The sequence below is a fragment of the Ciona intestinalis genome, chromosome 4 (assembly GCF_000224145.3).
Source record: "Ciona intestinalis chromosome 4, KH, whole genome shotgun sequence".
In the NCBI taxonomy this organism is placed as follows: domain Eukaryota; kingdom Metazoa; phylum Chordata; class Ascidiacea; order Phlebobranchia; family Cionidae; genus Ciona; species Ciona intestinalis.
This window is the reverse complement of record NC_020169.2, coordinates 2,535,386-2,557,005: the sequence shown is the minus strand read 5'-3', so window position 1 is coordinate 2,557,005 and position 21,620 is coordinate 2,535,386. Positions and strand designations below refer to the sequence as shown.

At 33.2% G+C, this 21,620-nt stretch overlaps 4 protein-coding genes across 5 annotated transcripts; 1 reads left to right on the top strand and 3 right to left on the bottom strand.

Annotated features, from left to right (window-relative positions):
• Nucleotides 1–552: 552 nt before the first annotated feature.
• Nucleotides 553–12,145, bottom strand: LOC100181014 (pecanex-like protein 4). Of its 2 annotated transcripts, none has more exons than XM_002120848.3 (17): nt 11,716–12,145; nt 11,347–11,516; nt 10,493–10,783; nt 9,893–10,063; nt 9,261–9,440; nt 8,606–8,887; nt 8,389–8,545; nt 7,699–7,925; nt 7,169–7,335; nt 6,266–6,438; nt 5,513–5,652; nt 5,080–5,168; nt 3,751–4,266; nt 2,998–3,231; nt 2,293–2,431; nt 1,439–1,643; nt 553–1,177 (listed from the first exon to the last, which is right to left on the bottom strand). In XM_002120848.3, the coding sequence occupies exons 1-17, from the start codon at nt 11,974–11,976 to the stop codon at nt 917–919; spliced, it is 3,663 nt and encodes a 1,220-aa protein (XP_002120884.1). In that variant the 5' UTR covers nt 11,977–12,145; the 3' UTR covers nt 553–916. The 2 variants fall into 2 exon arrangements, with proteins under 2 accessions (XP_002120884.1, XP_018667181.1); XM_018811636.1 differs by having other exon boundaries at nt 8,606–8,884.
• A 193-nt stretch (nt 12,146–12,338) lies between these two features.
• LOC100183357 (putative protein tag-278) lies at nt 12,339–18,307 on the bottom strand. Its single transcript, XM_026834080.1, has 13 exons — nt 18,146–18,307; nt 17,694–17,911; nt 17,023–17,133; nt 16,564–16,739; nt 16,034–16,243; nt 15,761–15,842; nt 15,628–15,705; nt 15,085–15,288; nt 14,253–14,511; nt 13,997–14,114; nt 13,469–13,650; nt 13,076–13,202; nt 12,339–12,442 (listed from the first exon to the last, which is right to left on the bottom strand). Exons 1-13 carry the CDS (start codon nt 18,224–18,226, stop codon nt 12,339–12,341), a joined length of 1,950 nt encoding a protein of 649 aa, XP_026689881.1. The 5' UTR covers nt 18,227–18,307.
• Nucleotides 18,308–19,156: 849 nt separating this feature from the next.
• On the bottom strand, nt 19,157–20,083 carry LOC100179471 (dnaJ homolog subfamily C member 4). The gene has a single exon (XM_002121791.4). The coding sequence runs from the start codon at nt 19,982–19,984 to the stop codon at nt 19,379–19,381; it is 606 nt and encodes a 201-aa protein (XP_002121827.1). The 5' UTR covers nt 19,985–20,083; the 3' UTR covers nt 19,157–19,378.
• A 390-nt stretch (nt 20,084–20,473) lies between these two features.
• LOC101241962 lies at nt 20,474–21,618 on the top strand. Its single transcript, XM_004225973.4, has 2 exons — nt 20,474–20,731; nt 21,022–21,618. Exons 1-2 carry the CDS (start codon nt 20,516–20,518, stop codon nt 21,466–21,468), a joined length of 663 nt encoding a protein of 220 aa, XP_004226021.1. The 5' UTR covers nt 20,474–20,515; the 3' UTR covers nt 21,469–21,618.
• The last annotated feature ends 2 nt before the right edge of the window (nt 21,619–21,620 follow it).

Genomic DNA, 21,620 nt, shown 5'->3' with positions numbered 1-21,620 from the left:
GAACGAAAAGGTAACCCATCTACTACGTTTAAATGTTTGAGCTTAATTTAAAAGTCACAATTTACGAGACACTATAATAATATGACACGTCTTCCGATTATTAGGAAATCGCATATTTAGTTGGCATTTAATAGAATTCTACCATATTACTGTGGGTTTTGCCTCAAACTTTGTATTTTCCGTTTATTCCCGGACGTTTTTGTCCTGGACCATTGGACTCATATACAGTAGGGCGGGGGAAGATGGGACACCTTTTACCTCTATTTTCTCGCTCCGTTTAGTAGTAAACAAAGAACTTTCAAGAATTTATAAAACTATATGCCCATGACCCCCATTGACCGTTAGTAATTGTTTAAAACACGATCAGGATATTTAGATAGTATGTGCTAAAGGTGTCCCATCTTCCTGCCATCCTACTATACATCGTCTCGGCCACTGTATTTTGCGCTGCCATTGTCCCGGATATTTTGTCTCAGACATTGTACTTTCTGCTGTCTATTGTCTATGTATGTCATTTCGTCTTAAACATGCCTATATATAAATCTCCACGCATTCGCCAACTACTGTTTACTTGCAGTACATTTACGCACAATGGAAATGACTCTTAACTGAGGTAAAAGCGTCACTTCTAAAATTAGTAAAGCCAGAATAATACATGCATAGATCAGCTGTACAACGTAACATCACAGTGCATATTGTACTGTCATATAAAGTAAAAATAGTGGGACATACAATTACTGTTGAAGTTTCATTTTAAAAACGTTACAAAATTTATTTTTTCCGGTAGTTTTTTAACTGGAACATTTTTTAATAAAGAAATAAACTCTGCAATGCTTTGTAAATCTGTACAGAACAGTATTAAAACCCTCGCCCAAAATTTTAAAATACAACTGATTAAAAACAAAAAAATGACCAATCAAGGTACAGGTAAAGTACTGGTATAAACCGGTTTGGACGAGTATATGGGATATCCGAGTGGTGGGTCGGCTGATTGTGTCGTCAGATTACGTAATAATGCTTGGTGCGCTTGAATACTGTACCTTTCTTCGTCGTCGTTGGTTGCGTATAAAAGCTCCAGGGACAAGTTGGCCCAAGCAGAGCGCACTGCAGCCGATGATAACTGGTTTAAGTGGGTTTCAACTGGTCGTCGGGTAAGGAGACGGGCCGAAAATACACCCTGCATTAAAATTGATGTGATATGCTTTTTTGAATAGTACAAATGACCACCTTTAATTAAACTACTTCGGGATCAAGCCAAACTGGTCCGATTAAAAACAAGGGCTAATTTTGCGGAGACTGTATTAAATTTTAGTTTATATGCTTTACCCAAGGCTTCAAGTGTTTGAGAAAAAAAAAACAAATTAAATATTTATCAAGGAATTAAATGTTCAAAAAATTTTAAATTTTTAAAACAAAATTATCAAATTAGCCGACTCACATTTAGCGAGCCATCATGACTGAGCGCAAATAGGGACGAGATTCCTTTCTCAACGGCTGTTTTCCATTCTGTGGATGTTTCAAGGCCAATAAACCAATCCGATTGATATTCCTGCAGAGATGTGAGGACTTCAGCAAAATCTTCATCATCTGCAAGGTCTGTAGTTCCCATGGCAACTCGGTCGTAAAGAAGTTTTATTGAGAATCTGGGAAAAATTATTGGGTTTTTATTTAAATGGTAGGACTAACGGATCGGAGTGATTTTCCAAACAGTAGTGCCCTTTTTTTTCAAATTTCGAGGAAATAAATACTTGTGCCCCATGACGTCGTGATACGACATGACATAGATTCAGTTGGGACAACTATAAATTTTTAAGGTTTCTTTACATATGGTATAGGACATTGACAGTTGGCAGTAGAATCATTGATATATTTAGTAGACTATGGGTGTATAAATAAACTGGTTACTATGTAATATTTAAAACAGTTAACTATATTAACTTTATGAAAAATGGCAAACAGAAAGCATTGTTAAAATCTTGTTATACTTAATCACCCTTTAATTAAACTTGTTTAAAAATGTGTGAAATTCGTTGGGACCTGGATTTAGGCCAAAGTTGACACATTTTCATGAAATTCTATACTACATGTAATAAAAAAGTTCTACTTGATGTGTTATAATGAAATACCATTCTACATGTTATTAAAAAATTCTATTCTACATGTTATAAAAAATTGTATTTGATATTTTATAAAACAAATCGATTCTACATGTTATAAAAAAAATCTAATCTACATGATATAAAAAAACTCTATTCGACAAATAATAAAAAACAAATGGTAAAAAAATCTAACCTGTGGGCTTTTAATACAAGCTGATGAAGTATAGGATTCTTATGCAACCAGTCTAAGTGTGGGGACCATGGTATGCTATCAAGAAATACTTTACATAAGTGGCTTGCATTAATATGGGAAGGGTTCTTGCCAGGAATACCTGTTTTTTTTTTAAATAATTAAAAATCTAAAATGAATTTTTTTTTACAGTTTTTGTACAGTGCTTTATGATGTAGTATACAGTATTGCTAGTTAGGTAAAAGAAAATAATTTATTTGAGATTTTTATTAATAAAAAGTCTGTGTTATGTCATTTCTTAATGAATTGAATAAAAAGTACACACCATTTAGAAAACAGGGAGATATTAAGTTAAAATTTAAAGCTGCGTTATTGCAGACAGTTAACTGTAATTGGTACAACCAGCGCTTATAATAAAAGTGTGCAGTAACATAAAAAAGTATAAAAAACTTAAACGTAAAAATAAAAATGCAACCACAGTTCCTATAATATGGGTGTTTTGTTTCACTCACCTCATGCACGCTTACAAGTTACCACATATGTACCTTTGTTAGTGAATTTTTTTTTTGTAAATTTTGTCTGACAATTTAGACCCATAAGAACCAGTCGGTTGGAGCAATTGCTGTTAAGTGACCCCAAAGACACATACGCCCACAATGGCAGCAGTGACATGCCTATACAGTAACGTAAAATAAAAATATCCAATACCTGATACATTAACTATGATGTAGCACCCTAGCGCCACCGAGCGGCAAATCTCCATCATTTGATCTTCCTGCATCCCTGATGCTCCCCAACATCCAACATCATCCTCCAAGGATGAAGTCACATGGAGGTACCATGATCTATCGAAGAGGTGGAGGTACGAGATCGCATCATTCTCATCAATTGGGATTTCTCTCCATTTAGTAACCGAGTGACTTAAATCAAGCTGTTGGTTGCCTAAGAAAAATAGAAACAATATATTATTTGAAACTTTTTTTTTAAGTAATATTTTTGTATTATACTGGTGAGGTTGTATGGGGAGACAATGCAGGAGTATTAACTACATTTATTGTTATGTATAAAATATAAATACAGTATTATGTTAAATTTAGGTGTTTTTGTATGTTATTATTGGTAATACAAGGATAAAATAGGGCCAGAAGGTATTTACAGAAGAATATTCCTGAAAACCTAATATAATTGATCAGGGATAAATTAAAGAAACTGTAAAACATGATTGGATCTCTAAATACAGCTTGTAAGTTTTTCCAAACTAAAGAAATGAACAAATCTGTACCAAGGAAGCTATATGATAGATAACATATTGAAGCAATTTTTTACTGTATATTTCAATTCTGAAAAAAATCTAAATTTTATTTTTAACAAAAATTTATATGAAAATATCAACTTTTTTTTTTTACATTTTTTTAATACATATGTCTCTACCAACAAAATCATGTCTCACTTTTTACTTACCATTATTAGCTTTGTTTCCATGGCTTGGTTGCATGGAAGGCAAACCAAATCCAGAATCAGACAATCCACTTTCCCAGCCTTCCTCATCGCTGCTATCATCAATCACACCTGGTGGTTTGAGTTGTGATGTAGCATGGCTTGATTTTCGCTTCTGATCCAGTTTAAACCGGTCTTCACTGGATAGCAGAGATCCAAGACTGGTTACGGAACTGCTTAAGTTTTGCCGGCCTTTTATGATAACTGAGCGATTGCTGTTGGGGCGTGGTGTTACGTTATTTGGGCTTAAATTACTTCGATGAGATGTTGTACTGGGTTTAACTTGATTTGGTAGAAGTTCGAAAGCATTTGGGTTGTCTGGTTTTGCCACATCTGGTTTATACGGGTTTTGGGGGACTGGATGGTTCTGGTTTGAGTTGGTTTGGTTTTCATGGGCCCAGTATTGAACAAGAAGCCATACTAGGGATTTGATGAAGTCTTTGTGGTATTGTTGTAATGCACTGGGGTTGTCCAGAATACCTGGGATTTTATAATGTAGTAGGTTAGGGTAGAATAATATGTCAGTTTTAGTATATAAATAGTAGGGTGGGGGAAGATGGGACACTCTTAGCACATAATATCCAAACATCCAGACCGCATTTTAAACAAGTAACAATGGTCTATGGAAGTCGTGGGGATATGGTTTATAATTACTGAAATGCTCTTTGTTTACTACAAAATGAGACGAAAAGGTGTTCATCTTCCCCCACCCTACTATATATTGATTAAATACCTGGAAGATACCTTGTTTAAAACTTAAAGCTGTTTTTTTTTTGCTGACACTTATTTGTAGTTGTACAACCAGGATTGCGATTGAAAGAGTATAAAAGCTTAATTGTTTTTAATTATAAAAGTGAATGTAACTTATTTATCTATGTTTTTATTCCTTTTTAACGTTATATTCGGCAAAAAGCAAAGAGGTTTTATGGAATTATAAAAGCATTATCACAAATAAAGAGTGTTGTTAATTGTAGGATCAAGAAATATGGAGCATTGTGCGCTAATGGTGTCTAACTAATTGCTGCTACTATTGTGGGCATATGTGTATTTGTGCTTGTGCAAAACATTTAACAACAAATGCTCTCACTCTCATAAATGGGTTGTCCAAATTGTCAGACATACATACTTAAAAAATAAATAATACTAACTACCCATGAAGTTATATATATATACGTGGAAACTCATAAGCGGGCATGAGGTGTATGCAACAAAACACTCGTGTTATAATGACTGTCATTGCCCTCCAGGCAAGGGTAAAGAAATTAATGTAGTTAAATGTATTTGAGTACTTACCTGTGAGAGAGTTCTTTGCATCTGAATAACTTTCTAGATATATTGTGTCTATGGGAGTGACGGACGAGAGAAATGGATATGGATTTGTCCTGAATTGAAAATAAAAATATAAAATTTTATTCTAACTTTATATGTTTGTCAAAATTTTTTTAATTTAAAATTTTAGGGATATAACAACAACAGAAAAATTTGCAAATAATTTTCAAATTTTTAACAAAATTATTAGAAAGGCTTTTACTACACAAATTCAAAAGTTTTTTTTACAATTACAATTAAAGGACAATTTAAACCGCTGTAGTAAACATCCAACGAAACCAAATCATATTCTCAGGGGTTGCCATATTTCTTCCTATAAATTTTTATCTAAACAATAAAACAACAAACAGTAATAAAGTAACAACTTAAAAAGTCTGAAATATCCCATGTAGTTTACCATTTGTGTTCGGTGCCAGGTTCAAACGCTGCTTGACAAGCGTCATCAAGTCGTGTGGCTTCAAGTGCGTGGCATGATGTTTCTTGTAGTTCCAACCCCTTCACTGAGTAACTTATGTAGCTGTAACCACTTTCTAATGTCTGGAGATTTAAAAATAAAGAATTAATTTAAAAATTAAAAATGAAATTTTTTCAGGTTTTTTGAATCAATTTGTGTTTTCTTTCAAAGCAAATTACAAAATACAGAATAAGTGTACACGAGTCTGGAGATTTCAAAAAAAGAATTAATTTAAAAATTGAGAAATAGAAACATAAAATGCCTTTTCCGTGTTTTGAATTAATTTTGTTTTGTTTTACAGCAAATTAAGTTTAAAGTTAGAAACTTAGTTATGACTTTACAAAACGAGTGGGAGAAATTTAAAGCAATGACCATGTCTTGCCCACAGCCACACATGCCTATAACTTGTAATAATCATGATTCATTATTGCGTTAATGTAAGTTAAATTTTAACACATTAACACAAATTTAAACAAATTAACACACTTTTTGAATTAATCTGCTGATTGTCACCGTCGAAACGTTATACATGCGTGCAGTCCTGCATAAAATAAGCAGCAAATTCGAAAATTGGTCCCGCACACCCATGATCAACACCAGTGCTAACAATGGTGTCAAGTCAACATCAAACTTAAACTCATCCTTTAGCTAAGTTAAGAGGTAAAAACAGTAATCACACTAGATATTAATATCCACCTGGATCCACATTGATTTATCTTGTGATCTGGCAAGAAAAAATGGGAGATCTGTTTCAGAACCAACAGTTGATGTTGAACCTAGGTAAGAAGCAACTGCCATGCTTTTAGTGAGGTGTGGGGTGACTTGACTGTAGTAGACACTGTCCGAACATACACTCGCATTTGCTTTGCCTGGAGGTGGAAAAATAATTACGGCATGTCACAAAATTTTACTGTCGAATTTTAAAAATGTTTATTTAGGCTATACAGCTAAAGTATTAAGATGGGTAATATGATATGTAATATTTTAATAAACAAGAATATTTTGACAAAAAAATCTGAAAATTCTGAAGCATCAGCCAATTCAGGGGGTAAATATAAATGACAATTATAAATGATGTTAAAAGTGACTCCCGTTAGCATCAAAACAAGCTAGGACCCTTCATATTTGTTTCTAAACACCTCAATCAGCTGCTCTTTTGAAATAGACTAAATGATCGATTTCAACAGTGCATAATGACTTTCGGAAAACCCTGTATATGTGATCCACAATTAGGGATGCACATTGGAGAATTTCGAATTCGTGAGATTCGAATTCTTTTGTATTCGAATCTAATTACAGGATTCGGTATTCTGTTTATTGACATCATCATACTTTATCTCTTGAACTAAACTAACAGTTTATTAAAATTTAAAAAAATAGATTCTTGTGTTTGTGGGACTTTCGAATGAAAACGTTTCGCAGCGTTTTCAAAGGTTGCTATACGTTTCGGCTTGGCCGTTTTGGCTTCATACATTTTTTCTTTTAAATACAAAAAGATTCAAAATTCTAGATTCGAAATAAAATATTCTAGGATATCCTAGAATAGGCTACCTAATTATTCTGTATTGTACATCCCTATTCACAATTAAAAAAAATTACCTGGAGCTTGAGGCCAGAAACGAGAATGGCGAGGAAACCCGATAAGGAAGATGGGGAGAGTGAAGAGAGGAAGAAGAGGAGCAGAGAGAGCGGATGCGAGGACAATTGTTCCGAGAACAAATGGAAAGAATATGATGTTCAGAACAATGATACCAATTGATGAGTTTCTGTAAATTGAAAAATAATGTACGGTTGGTATCCATTTACTGTTATGCATGAAACTGCATTATTGTTATAAAAATACATATCCAAGATCATGCTTTATGTTTAAGGTTGAACTATAACTTTAGTACTAAGAAATTGCACAAATGTTGTATATATTTGTCATTTGTAGTATACACCATAATGCGATGCTTAAGTTAAGCTCTAGCATTTATATTTTAGTTAAAAACACTGAGTACCTGTTAAAAGCAATATTGATTTTATTGGTAAATGGCACAATTTTTGAAAATGTGTGAATATAGGTCAAGGGAGTTAGATTAGAGAGAAATACTCAGCACTTTTATAGATTCCTAAAAAAACAACCAGACCTCTTTTGTTTCTTGTCTTTTACCGATGAAACACTAAGTGAAAACGCAAACCAAAGATTTTCACAAAATCTTAAAAATCTGTCAATACACACGTCAGCTATTAAGAGACGCGTGCCAAGCTGAGATGAAGTAAAAATAAATAGGACGGAGTTGGAAGAAGAAGTGATCAAATCAACAATTGCTACAACTGCAAATATGAGAATAGCACTGTTGCTTCTCTGCCATATCTGTATGGGAAAAATGTGTTTTTTTTAGCTTTTTATGGTTATGATTTTTTTACGTTTTTTTTTTTGGTGGTAAGGTTATTTTTTGAAGTTTTTTTTTTTGGTGGTAAGTTATTTTTTGAAGATTTATACATATATTTTATTTTTTTAATTACGTTTTGTAAATGATTTTATACATACTTTATCAATAGACATAAACTGTGCTCAATGACTGTATTACAATTGCTGTATCATGCAAAATACCACCAACAAACTGTAAAGAAAACACAAAGAACGTACATTGAAAACATTAAAAAATTATTCAACATTAACTTTAGGCAGAAAATTCCCAGAAAAACATAATGGGTGTTACTAGATACTTTGTTTACTAGAAATTTGGGCGTAATACAACCAAAAATAAGTGAAGCTTCAAGCCATTACGTGGAACATGGTTAGCTAAGACCGCAATGTAGAAAAGAGGGCTTACCACACGATATGCATGGACGGATACCAATGCCGTGTAGAATGAAGGCAATTGTATTGATGTTAAGAGATATGCTGATAAATATGCTGTCATTAATATAGGGTTTAAAACCTTTGCCAAACTGAAATGAATAAGTCCCAATACGCGGAGAACTTTTTTTCTGGAAGAAAATAGAGTTAGTTTTGAGAGTGTTGTTTACAGTTGAATTAAATCGGCATACCTTTTCAGGAATTTTGCCATGGATGAGTAGCTGGAGGGGTATATGCAGTTTCGGAAAATTCGAAATGCGAAATACACCTTTTGTGAGTCCTGTAGTATTTTTATGATGACGAATAACACAATGAATGATATCTGAAACCCTAACTGCGTAGTGCTGGTGAAATTGGTGCGGAAATAAACAACAACTGTAGCCACAATTACACTTGGACCTAATGCAACTATATGCCAAGCTGTGCTGATCAATGATATTTCACCATTGTAATGTGTTGGCACAGTTTTCCTGCTGAAATACAAGTTAAAGTTGAAAACTTTTGTAGCTATTAAATTAGCAAAGGGATTACCTGATTAAAATTCTAATGTAAATAAAGTAAACTATGGCAAAAAAATATGTTTAAAAATATATTCCATTTTTATAACAATATATTCCTTTTATTTATCACATACGATAGCAAAGATCATGTTATTGAGGAACGAATACAAGGGGACCTAAGATACAGGCTACAGCTGGCCTATTACGCCACAATATCATAAATATCATCTGCGTTTGGATACCACGCATTTTGAAACATATGCGTTGCAATTTAATCTATTTGTAACCTGTTTTCAAGACAAAAGTGTTTTAATATTGTATTTAATATTGTGTTAGGTTAGGCTACCTGTTTAAAGATGTTTTGCACTTTGATACTGCCATGTAGAAAATTGCCAAAACAACTGAAGTCACATCAGTGCTCAGAATAAATCCAAATGCGGCACAAAATATTACTATGGCTGGTTCGCTCGGTAGAAAAGAGGCTCCAAGTAAAACCATACCGGACATGAAGAATGAGACCAATAATCTGAATGAAAAAAAACACAAAAAAGTAATTACCCAAGTTACATATGCAATAACTCAAGAGCTGGCACATGGCGTATGAAATAAAAACAAAGAGTTAATAGTCTTTTTCTGGCCCCGAGGATAAAGCAAGTTACATTCATATAAGTAATATGTGATAGTAATGTACTAATGCTAATTTCGAAAGAAAAAGATAATAGTTTTGTATATGAAGGAGTGTAACTTGTTTACCGCACTTAGGCTGTTAGGCAAGACACTTAGCGGCAATATCTTTAACCCAGTGGTCACTAATGGGTTGTCCAAACTATCAGTCATACAAAAAAATAAAACACCCAAAAAGTAACATGCATTGTAACTAGCATGAGGTGTATGAAACTACTAAGAACTTCTGTGTTACAACGACTGTCAATTCCGGCCACGCAAGGATAGAGCAAGTTACATTCAAATGTGATCTACCTGAGGTCTGTGGCTACTGGTGTACCACCTAATGCAAAAACCTGCAGTTGTTCCACTGCCCATAATACCAATGCATCTGCTGGTGGAAGGAGTCCATACATCCATAATAAAGGCAGAAACAGAAACAGAATATGCAATACTTGATTTGTGGTTTGAAATGATGGTTGATATCTATTAAAATCATAAAGATGTAACAGTTAAAGTACTTGGTATATCCCATAATGTGTGTGTTATCAGTAGTATAGATGTATGAGTACTGAGTCTCTGAGTAGGATGGATAAATCTGGCAAACTTATCTAGGGTTACAAATGTTAAAATGCAAATGCCAAATAACATGCAAAATTTTAAAAAATGTTTGTTTTTTAGATTGCTTTTTTCTTTCATACTTGTTTTGTTAAAATGCCAAATGACATGCAAAATTTTAAAAAATGTCTGTTTTTTTGATTGCTTTTTTCTTTCATACTTGTTTTGTTAAAATGCCATATGACATGCAAAATTTTTAAAAATGTCTGTTTTTTAGATTGCTTCTTTTTTTACTTTCCAAATTGCTTTATTTAGACTACAAATAGCTTGCAGGGCGATTAAGTGTTAACAACTCACATTTGTACTACATAGAAAGCAAAGAAGATGCACACATGTAGGAATCTCGAAAGAGAAGCGATCTCGTAAGGATCAACAGATCGAAACACCGCAACCTCCGGAGGAACTCCTCCTGCTGTGAGCGGATACTGGGTGATGCAGATGGTGGTCCACGAAAAGATGAAGATGACAATTGCAACACCAAGGTTGCTGCTAAACAAGGTGGTGAGGGTAGACGGGAGAGTGTAGAAAACTCCAAACCCGCATAATAAACCAGATAGAAGAGAATGGATAACAATGTTTGGACGGAACCTGAATTTAATGCAAATGTTTTTTTCTGAAATGTCATAAGTATGGTCTTAGTCATAAGATATTAATATGATCATATTTTTTTTAATCGAACAGAACCATATTCTGTTACTGAACTAATAAACCAGATAGGAAGAAATGGATGATAATGTTTGGATGGAACCTGTATATTAATGCACAAATACATTTATATGAAATGTGGTCAACATATCATTTTGATGTTGTTACAGTCACAGACATGCAATTTGTTGTACTGTGTTTGTAAGTTTAACTCTGTAGTGGAACACAAATCAAAAAAAGTTATATGACTTATATTGAGGGATTTTTTATGTGTTTAACCATTGGCATATATAAATAAAGAAAACAATGGTGGAACTTTTCAATCCATTATTTACTCATAGGAAAAAAATCTTTAAAATTTTGTAATGTACATTTTATTTATTAATTTCACAACACACACAAAAGGGGACAATTCTGGTTTAAATCCTAGAACACATAGCGTTGCACACCCCCATTAAATGGAAAAAACACACACACACACACACTGATTAAGTGGATAAACTTACCTTTTGGGTGGAATAACAAAGTTGAAGGTAATAAATGAGAAACAAGAGTAAAATATTATTTCATCATCATCAGCTATAAGTTGACGAAACTTTTGACTTGATGACAAACTACCATTGGCGTTAAAATCGGTGACTGCAGAACGACTTCTGGCGAGGTAAAGATGAATTGACTGAAAAAAATAAGAGATTTTTATTGTTTAAATGTTATTTTTACACGTTTAGTGCTAGTGTAAGGTTTATTGGTTATGGCTTGCAGAAACAGTTGACATACTTGGTAACTCGTAAGCTGGCATGAAGTACATAAAACAAAACACCTGTGTTTAACAACTGTCGCAAGGATAAAGTAAGAAATTACATTGCATTGCTTACCTGCACACAAAAAACAAAGACACCAACAATGGCTCCACACACAATAGACCCAATAAGAACATCCAGACCACCTAGTTCTACAGCAAGAGTTATGGCAGCTCCAATAATCCATGGTATGAACCACACCAGTATTTGTAATGCGAAGACATACCATGGTGCTTCGTATCCAAGTTTTAGGTTGGGTCCCCCAAGAAGAGTTTGGGGAATTCTCCTCCAGACAAACTTCTGCTTGTACTCATTAAGTAAAGGGGCGTCCGCCATATTTATTTTTTTGGCAAACTCCAAAAAATATTTTGCGGAATGCAGTATTTTCTTGATGTCTTTCAAAAGCTTAATTAATGATTTAACATGCTTCCGTTTTTAAAATTTTCAGAGCACATAATATAAGTCACATACTTTTGACACCGATATAAACAAAATTGCTTAATTTCTGTGTAAAAATATAATTTTATAAAAGTTTTTGCTGAAATTTTGAATATTTAAACACCGTGCGTATAACGTGGAAGCGTCCTGTTATTGTAAAGATTGCACTTGCGTCATTATATTAAAATCTCAGTACCTCAAAATTGTTTTTTTTTTAAATTTGTAGTTAAAATACTGGCACGTCAACTACAATCAATCAATCAATCATTTCTCTGTTGATTATTTGTTTGGGTTTTAAACAGAAGTTGCTCACAGCACCAGTTATCACATCGGTTCAAACGGATAATTTCTGGCGCAAAGGGGACTGTTAAAATTAGAATTTTAGTTGTGGTGGCTGGGATTCGTAATAATTAATATACCGGAATTTCAGTAATCCTTATTGTGCATATTATTACATTAACCTATACCAACCTGTACTTGAATTTGTTTTGTTACATGCAAATTATCATAAACCAGAGAGCAAACTTTCTCATAACCTTTCTCTCACTTTTTTGTTTGTAACTGTTAAGGCTAAATAGCACAGGTGCATAAAAAAACAATAAAACTATTAAACAGCACAAATTGCAAGAAAAGGGGCTTTACTATATGAACTTAAATAAATAGAATTTGGCCGATATGTGCGCACAGAAGAAGTAAAATTACTTTCTTTTAATCGCAGCAGCAATGCGCCTGCGTACGGTATCAACAGTATCCGCAGACTTTGAATGATGCAATCCATTTGGTGGTTCTGAATAGCTGTGAATTAAATGGCGACCATTTTCTCTCCCACCTCCACTAAGGCTGCGCTTTGGGCTTTCATCACCAAAAGCCAAATCTCTAACATGAGTTGTGATAGAAGAATTTACTGCAGCAGGTGGATAAACAGGGCTTGCTTTTCCACCACGCATTGCAGTTTCCCGCTTTTCCGGCCATGCGAAGATAATGCAAGTTACATTCAACGCCTTTTTTATTAAAACTAAGCTTACCGTTGCTGTTTTTAGGTCATCTCTTGCTTGGCTGAGGGCTTCAGTAAGTTCATATCTTTCCTCACATTCTCTGCGGACTGTTTCTTGAAGCAGTTCTACCTGTAAAAGAAACCAAGAACAAAACACCCTAAAAAGCTTATTTGTATTACCACTATAGTCCTTTATCATAAGATTTAGTGGCGTAAACAATGTTAGCACCAGTGGATTTTTCAAATTTCTAACACACAAAAAAAGTACTCTCGAAAAGTACTAAAGTTCCTCAGAAAGTTACCTGTTTGGTAGCTCCGAGGATACATAATGAACATTCATTCACACAATTAGAAAAAAAAACACATTCAACCAAGAATGTAAATATAACACATTACCTCTTCTTTCATTGCAATCATGTCACGTTGAAGGTTTTCATTTTTCTCCTCCATGTCTTTCCACTTTTGCGATGCTGTTGAAGATGCAAACCGTTTCTCCTCTTCTCTGTCTTCCTGTTCCTGTGTGAGAGCAGTAATCCTCTCCTCCAGCTGACTCACCATTTGTTTTAAACTTTGTCTCTCTAAGAACATACAGTTTCGTTAATGTTTTATATATAGTGTAATGACTGTCGTTTTCCAGGCGCGCAAAGATAAAGCAAGTTACATTCATTTTTATTTACTGATGTTTTATTGCAAAGAATTACTTTCAGTTTAAACAGGTAACTAAATGACTAATCGTAACCTAGTTAAAGTATCAAAACTTATAACATCCCTTCATATATGACACAAAATTTAATATGTTGCTTATCTGTAGTAAAGTCATACACCAACAAAGTTACATTAGCATTATATACAACTACTATAGAAATGAAACATATCTAGAATAGAACTAATGGAAAGTGGTAACTGATAGAAAATATTACATACCTTCTTCAAATTCTATCTTTTTCTCTTCTGCGTTTTTGGTGAAATAGTCAACTTTTTGTTTAAGTGAAGAAATTTCGTTTTTGTCCGATTCAGCATCTCTTTTCAAATCATATTCAAGCTAGAATAACAAAAGCTTAAATTAAATCTCTTACATGAACAAAATACAATTTGAAAAATAATTATATATCTAAAAAATGGAAGATAACTTGTGTTGTGTTCAACTAAATAAAAAAAATTAAAAAAATTATAACTTTACCTCATGCATTTCATTTTTAAACTTGCTTTTCAGACTTGAAATAGCCTCTGCCTGTTTATCTTTTTCAACGCTCATTTCGATTCGAAATTCATCTCGTAATGTTCTTTCAAACTCCTGCATTTCCTCACGATGGCGCTCTTGCATTGCCTGCAATTCTTGTTGTGCTCTGATTGGTGTCGACTCAGATGCTTCCAGTTTGCTGCGGAAACTTTCGCGCAACTGCTGGATCTGATGCTGGTGTGATGATGTCATTAGCTCTCTAATAAAGAAGAATTAGAGATAAATGGGTTCAAGGCTCGTTGCAGTTACCAATGTGGGCGTATGTGTCCTTAGGCAAGACACATAACGATAATTACTCCAACCCAGTGGTCACTAATGGTTTGTCGAAATTATCAGCCACACATGAAAAAATCCTAAAAAATAGTCACCCACAAAGTAACATACTTAGTAACACGTAAGCTGGCACACGGTGTATGAAACAGTACACTTGTGTTTAACGATTGTCATTTTCAGCCACCAAGGATAAAGTAAGTTACATTCATTCAATTACGAACATAAATCAAGAACATAAAAACAATTGTCTGGCTCAGTGGATAAGTGATTGAATTAATGTCATTTTTTAACTCGCATGATATGTCAGTTTTTACTTGCTACCTGGTTTTGGCTCAATGGCGACATAGTTTTAGTCTACATGATTGTACCATAAACCAATGTAGAGAAAGAAAATAGGTTTTTCCACATTCATGTACTAAGCATTGTCGCAGTCATTCAAAACACAAAGCGTCTTATAACTTATAATTTCAGGAAAAATGTTAAACAATGTGCAATTAACCTCTCAGCAGTCAAAGTCTTGACAGTATTTTTGGCATCGTTTAAAGCACAATTGAGCTGCTCCATTTGCCCATGAGCCAAGCTATTCTGTCTGTTCCTCTCTTGATCTCGTTTCTCTCTCTCTTTCTCCCTGTTCCTCATCTTCATTGTCTCTTCATTCAATGAAGCCAACTCCCTCTCAAGTTGACGACAATCCTGGTTCAATCTGTAACAACAACTGGTTATAAATTTAAAACTAATATTCTGTTATTTCTGCTACCAGGCATAATGTAATACAAACGTTTTGGCTCCTATGGTGAAAAATGTTATTTTTAATATAATTTTGTGAAAAAGGGAATTTTAATCCAATATTTTGTCTGTTATTTAGCGAACTTCTTTACGGGTAAATTAACACTAGTATTTAGCATAATGTAATATAGTACCACGCATATTGTAATACAATTTTTTTATAAAAATACAGTGAAACAAAATTAACCATTAAATACTGGAGGGTCAAAAAATCTATATAAATTCAAGCTAGCTCCAAAATCTATATAATACCAACCTCTGTATGGTCGATGCAGCACTATCTTCTGTCTTCTGCATCTTGACCGTCATGCTTTGAACTTCCAACTGCTTTTTTCTAAACACAAAGAAAAAAAATAACCAGAAGATTACTTTTCCGAAAAATTTCCTACTTGAGTTTTGCTTCCATTTCAGCTTGGTCTGATCTTGCAGAATTTTCTTTCATTTCCAACATTTTAATTTCTTTGGTTCTATCTAAAACATACACAAAGTTAAATGCGCTTATAGATAAATGATTATAACACAACTCAGAACAAAAATAATTAAAAATAAACAATATATAATTTTAAATATACCTAAACAATTTAAAAATGTACATACAATATTATACAATATTTTAAAACAATGAACCAAACAAAAAATTTATAATATGTATTTGTTATTACCAGCGTACAATTCTTCTAGTTCCTGTATTTTGTTTTGCAGAGCGGAAATTTGACCACTTTGATCACTTTTCAGGTTTTCAGCATCTTTTAAAAGTAAACCAATTCTATGTTCTGCATTTTCTGCACGTTTTTTTGCTGCATCACATTCTGAAGCAAGAACTTGCAAATCTTCAGACAAGCAGCTGTTTTTTCTTCTTAATGCTCGCATATCTGACAAAAAAACAATTTGCTGGTTTGTTGTTTCATAGCAAAGATCAGAAATTTAATTTAAAATGAAATTTAAAAAAAAATAAATTTAAAAACAGTTTAAATGAAATTAAAAATAAAAAAATGGAATTTTTATGTGATAACCCCACCATAGATTACTAAATAACTCATAAAAATATTTACAAATTTATTCAACGTGCTGATAACTACTTAGATACAATCACAAATGATATTTAAAACTTATTTACAGCACAACTACTGATACACAATATTTCCCTTAAATAATGTTAAAACAAAAATAATACAAACATAGTATTACATACCTTCAGAGCAATTAGACAACAAATGTGAAAACTTTGTAAAAACTTCATCTTTAAAAACTGAAGCATTTTGTTCAGCTGGGGAAACTTCTGTGCGAAGTTTAGAAAAGTCCAACTTTACCAAGTTTATTGCACTTTGAACTTTATATAGAGATGTTTGGTATTTCGCTTTCTTTTCCCTGGAACACAAATCAGCACAACTCTCATATTAAGAGTGTTCTCTAATAAAAATATAATTGCACAGTAAACATTGAACTACTGTTATAAAAGACTTAATTTTATTAGCAAATCAATTTTTAGCCATAACCAAAAATGTTCAATAGGTAGTAGTTCCAATAGTTCAATTAGAATTGCTTGTCTAAGTTAGTGACTAGACTAAAAAAAACATTTACCATTATCATTGGGATTTTTTATATTAGTTGGTATTAAAAATTAACTTATTAGCATTAAAATTAAACTTACAAGTTATTTTCCAAAAACTGTTTTGACTTTTTCTCTTCAGCAACCAATCTTGAGGTGAGAGATTCATTTTTATTTCTTTCGGTTTCAAAATCTGCTGTGATTGTTTCTATTCTGCAAAGAAAGTGTAAAAGTTACATCTTACATGTTAAAACATTACCATTTTATATGTATGAGGTTCTTGGCGAGAAACGACGTGAAACCTGAGATTTAAGCCAGGGTTGACCCATTACACACTAAAACAACCACTTATATACTCATGCTAAATAAGCAGCCATCCATATACATTACTTTACAAAGCCTACTTTTGTCATGTATTTCTATAGTATAATCACAGTTACCCACCCTGTTACATTCTTCTTAAAATTACAAGCATAACTTATTGAATAGTAAATATATCATACACATACATGCATGTGGTGATGTATGCCATAATTTGTCCCACATACTCCAATTAATTGAAAAATAAAAAAAACGTAATAAATTAAGTAGGATTTCTTAACGTGACTTAAAAATGTACTTGCTTTGCACACCGATTTTTCGATGATAGCACGCAAGCACGCAAAAAATAACAGTCCTGCGTGCGCGAGGTCTCGTCAGGAACTGCCATACTCTGCAGACTGGTCTACAGGAGTCATGAGAACAGCCTACAATTTTACCAATTAAATTCTCACGTTTTATCCCTATCTGCTATAATGTCATGCAATGACAAAGTAGCCTGCTTGTTTTTCTCCAATTCCTCCCTCAGTTTTTGCTCTCTCTCCTCTGATCCCTGATGAAACTTAAGCTCCTGCTCCAGATGAGCAACCATCTCCTCCAACTTCTTGATCTCGTGATGTATGAGGTAACTTACACCACAGAACTGGCATACTGTCTCATCATTTGGAAGATTCTTTAAAATAATATTACATCTATGAGTAAATTTGATTTACAAATCATATATAAAGGTATTTTTACTCCAAAATTATAAATATGCATAGATATATACAGATAATACCGTTTAACTTTAATTATAAAATACAAACAAAATGATTGCAGTTTTTTAAATTAAGTCTATAGTTCCCTTCAACACGTACAAAAATCTCTGGTAAGAAAATTATAAACGATGTTTTGAAACAATACTCGCCTTGAGATCGTCCGGCAAAGGATGCTGCGGTGTATGTCGTTCCATAATCGGAGACAATGATTTCATCTTCGCCGGCTTCATGTTATTTTGGAAACATGGAAAAGGCAGGCGCGAACAAAAACTCTAGAGTTTCGTATTTCCCTCTGTGTGCTTGTAAAAACAAGCTTCTGTTGTATCCAAGGTAATGTTATAAGCTACCGCACGCTGGCAACAGAGAGTGATTAATCGGCGACGGTTTGTGACGTATTTATTTAGAAAACTTGTTGACATTTTCGGGGAGCGATAATTGACTTGTCGTAAATGCGTAATGCAAGCATAGTTTTTATAAAACAAATAGTATTTTTTAATTGAAAACGTTTTTAACTAAACTTTTCTTTCAAAAAAACTCCGAAAATCTTATTAAATCATAAAGTTACATAGTCTTGTAAACGTGATCTAGTCACGTTCAGAGTCGTAAAAACACCGAGTAGTCCAACTGCCGTCTTTGTGTGTTCAAAATAGAGCAAAAGCGGTGACTTTCGCAATGAATTTAAACGAACTTCTTGAGTTTTATTTGCGATTTCCTTTTGTGGAAAGGCGTAAAACAGCTTCTATTTACATTACCAAACATTTTTTTGAAAAAACATATAAATTTACCCCCATTAAATGACTAAAATGTCACAAATCAACCGCTTCTAATTCCATTTTTTGACTTTTTTTGATACAGAAAACAAATAACACTTGTTTTTTACACTTTTCAACCTTTAAATTTGTTTTTAGACTCAAGTTTTTCTCTAATTTACCGAAAAACATGCATTTTCTCTATACATACCGTGTTATTTTGGAAACAAGATGGCGTTCAATTTGTCTTTTACGTAACAATGAGTTGGACTACTCGGTATTTCTATGGCTCTGGTCACGTTCAAACGTACATTCATTTAAAAATATCTCTGTAGTTTTGGATGCCTAAAGCTTATCAGTACTTTTTTACTGACTCTCAACACATGAAAGAGCCATTCATCCTGCTTTTGACATGCCCAAATATTTTTGAGCATATAAATTTTATTTCCCAACACTTACATAAAGCTTTTAATGAACTGCACAGACAATAAGCACAGTGATAATTCAACTGCATACAAGCAAACTTTAAGAAGAATAAATACCTTTGAATAATTTATTGAACACAAATGATTGCATAACAAATTAAAATTAAAATCATTACTCTTCAACCCAACTATAGAATGAAAAACTTAGTCATGATGACTTTGTCTCTTTTTCATTTTTATCATTTGCATTCCTTTTACTAAGCAATATCATTGATATTATTATAGCAAATATTGCGCCATATAAATAGTGTAGCAAGCTTCGAATACGCGGTGTAAGTGATGAAAAACCAAGAACATCCTGATTTTCTTCATCCAAATTTTTTCTTGATTTCTTTCGATTTTTTTCTTCCCGATGTAGTTTATATTCGCCAGAAGAAAATCGATTTATAGTGGCAGATGTTTTAAACAGTTCTAAATCGTACATTTTGCGACTAGTTTCATTTGATAAAACATTAAACGCTTGGGAAATTTGCAGAAAATCTGTGGTTTCTTCCTTTGTGCTTTTATCCTGCGCTATTCTGTCAGGATGATACTTTTTCGAAAGTTCAATATAAGCAGCTTTTATTTCCTCTTTGGAAGCTGTAGGGTTGATACCAAGTGTGTCATAGTGTGTTGGTAAATTGGAAGAAAAAAAGGACACTTGCTGACAGTTCAAGCATATCTTTGTAGGTAATTTCAAAGAAATTGGTCTTTTAGTTGTTACAATTTTTGAATGCAACCTTAAACGGTTCATGCAAACTAAAATCTTATGCATGACTTAAAATCTAAAAGTATGTTGGAATTAGTGCAGTTTATAATTTGGTTTTATTGTAAACTATATCATATCCACTTAATATTATAATATAACACAAGGTCCACAAAAGACAATAACGTTTAGCGTTTCATATTTTGTTAAAAAACGTCTGTTACTTTCTTTCTAAAATATAGAACATTTTTAACTAGGGAATTTCCCTGCGGTAAACGAATAAGAAATGTTACCGCAATACTATGTTACGATAAAGGGTGGCTAAGAAGCACCGTATTTGAAATGTAAATTTGTCAATTGAACTAGTCCTACTGTTTTACCATTGTGTTAATAATCCAATTAATTCTCTGTTACTTTTAATTCAGTTTTCTTTTTTGTCAGATATCATCTTATATGAGGCCCAAGGCAAAGTTAGTATAGGCCAAGGCACCAACAGACGCGCATGTGTTGCGTTCTGTTTTGTTTAGAGCTTACATGTGCACGTTGTTATTGTTTGTTGACTGTATAACTGCAACGTATTTTGAGTTTTTATACTTATAGATGTTTGTTAGACTGTTTTTTAACAAAGTAACTAGTTTTAATGCAAATAGTATTAAAAAAAATGTGATAAACACCAAATGGAAAATTTGGTTCAAACCTCAACTCACAAAATTTCGACAACTTTCTGAAAAATCTGGAGAACTCCCAAAAGCTTTTCTGTTGTACCACTACAAAGACTTCCCTATCAACTATGCACGAGCTTCAGTTGTTGCAGGGGTATGAGTATGTACATTTTCCAACCCAGTGGTTACTAATGGGTTGTTCAAATTATCAGCCATACATAAAAAAGTCAAAAAAATAATTACTTGTAAAGTAACATACATGGTTACTCGTAAGCTGGCATGAGGCGTATGAAACAGAACACCGATATTCTAACGACTGTCATTTTGCAGCCACATAAGGATAAACAAAGTAAGTTAGATTCATTTAATCACATATATAAGTAATGTTCAGACATGTTAAACATACTACTTCTATATACTAATTTACAATAATCTATCTTGCAGGTAACAAGCTTTTTAACATGTGCAGCCATGGTCAGTGAGATGCACAAATACCCTGATGATGTACAAAGCGAAATTGACGATCGAAAAGTAAAAGGTCCATTCAATATATATGGTGGTGCTAATGCTTACATACTGCCTCCAGTTTGCATCTTACTGTCTATTGGCCTCTGGTATGGTGTATCAAGAATATGTACCAGCCTTCTGAAGAAAGTTTTGGTTTCCACAGACAGAAAAGTAGTGACACTAGTTACTTATAGTCTCTTAAGAAAAGAACATGCATTTTCTGTACCTGCCCGGCTGGTTACTTTAAAAGGCGAAAGGCAAGTGGCAGTCAACGCTCCTGGAAGAAATTCAAAACACTGGATATCCGTAGAAGGCACAATTACTAACAAAGCTTTATTTGAATCTGTAATGGGTGTTTACAAAGGTCCCAAAATTGATATTTAAACCAAATTGGCAGTTATTTTATTTGTTTTTTTTTGTAAATCCACCAATAATTTTATTTGACATCTATTCTGGCAACAATGTGATATGGAATTTTTATTAAATTGTGGTATCAAAAACTACTAAATAGGACAACCATTTTAGGTTGAATCTAT

What these genes read in the sequence shown, in the direction of transcription:
- LOC101241962 (XM_004225973.4), top strand. Translation starts at nt 20,516, where the DNA reads ATGTTTGTTAGACTGTTTTTTAACAAAGTAACTAGTTTTAATGCAAAT. An exon ending in GAGCTTCAGTTGTTGCAGGG is followed by an intron (nt 20,732 to 21,021) that starts GTATGAGTATGT and finishes TCTATCTTGCAG; the next exon opens with GTAACAAGCTTTTTAACATG.
- LOC100183357 (XM_026834080.1), bottom strand. Translation starts at nt 18,226, where the DNA reads ATGAAGCCGGCGAAGATGAAATCATTGTCTCCGATTATGGAACGACAT. An exon ending in TGATTGCAATGAAAGAAGAG is followed by an intron (nt 13,203 to 13,468) that starts GTAATGTGTTAT and finishes TTTCTTTTACAG; the next exon opens with GTAGAACTGCTTCAAGAAAC. An exon ending in AGTTTTAATAAAAAAGGCGT is followed by an intron (nt 12,443 to 13,075) that starts TGAATGTAACTT and finishes TAATTTTAACAG; the next exon opens with TCCCCTTTGCGCCAGAAATT.
- LOC100179471 (XM_002121791.4), bottom strand. Translation starts at nt 19,984, where the DNA reads ATGCATAAGATTTTAGTTTGCATGAACCGTTTAAGGTTGCATTCAAAA.
- LOC100181014 (XM_002120848.3), bottom strand. Translation starts at nt 11,976, where the DNA reads ATGGCGGACGCCCCTTTACTTAATGAGTACAAGCAGAAGTTTGTCTGG. An exon ending in CCGTCCATGCATATCGTGTG is followed by an intron (nt 7,926 to 8,388) that starts GTAAGCCCTCTT and finishes TTTCCCATACAG; the next exon opens with ATATGGCAGAGAAGCAACAG. An exon ending in CTTGTATTAAAAGCCCACAG is followed by an intron (nt 1,644 to 2,292) that starts GTTAGATTTTTT and finishes AATTTTTCCCAG; the next exon opens with ATTCTCAATAAAACTTCTTT.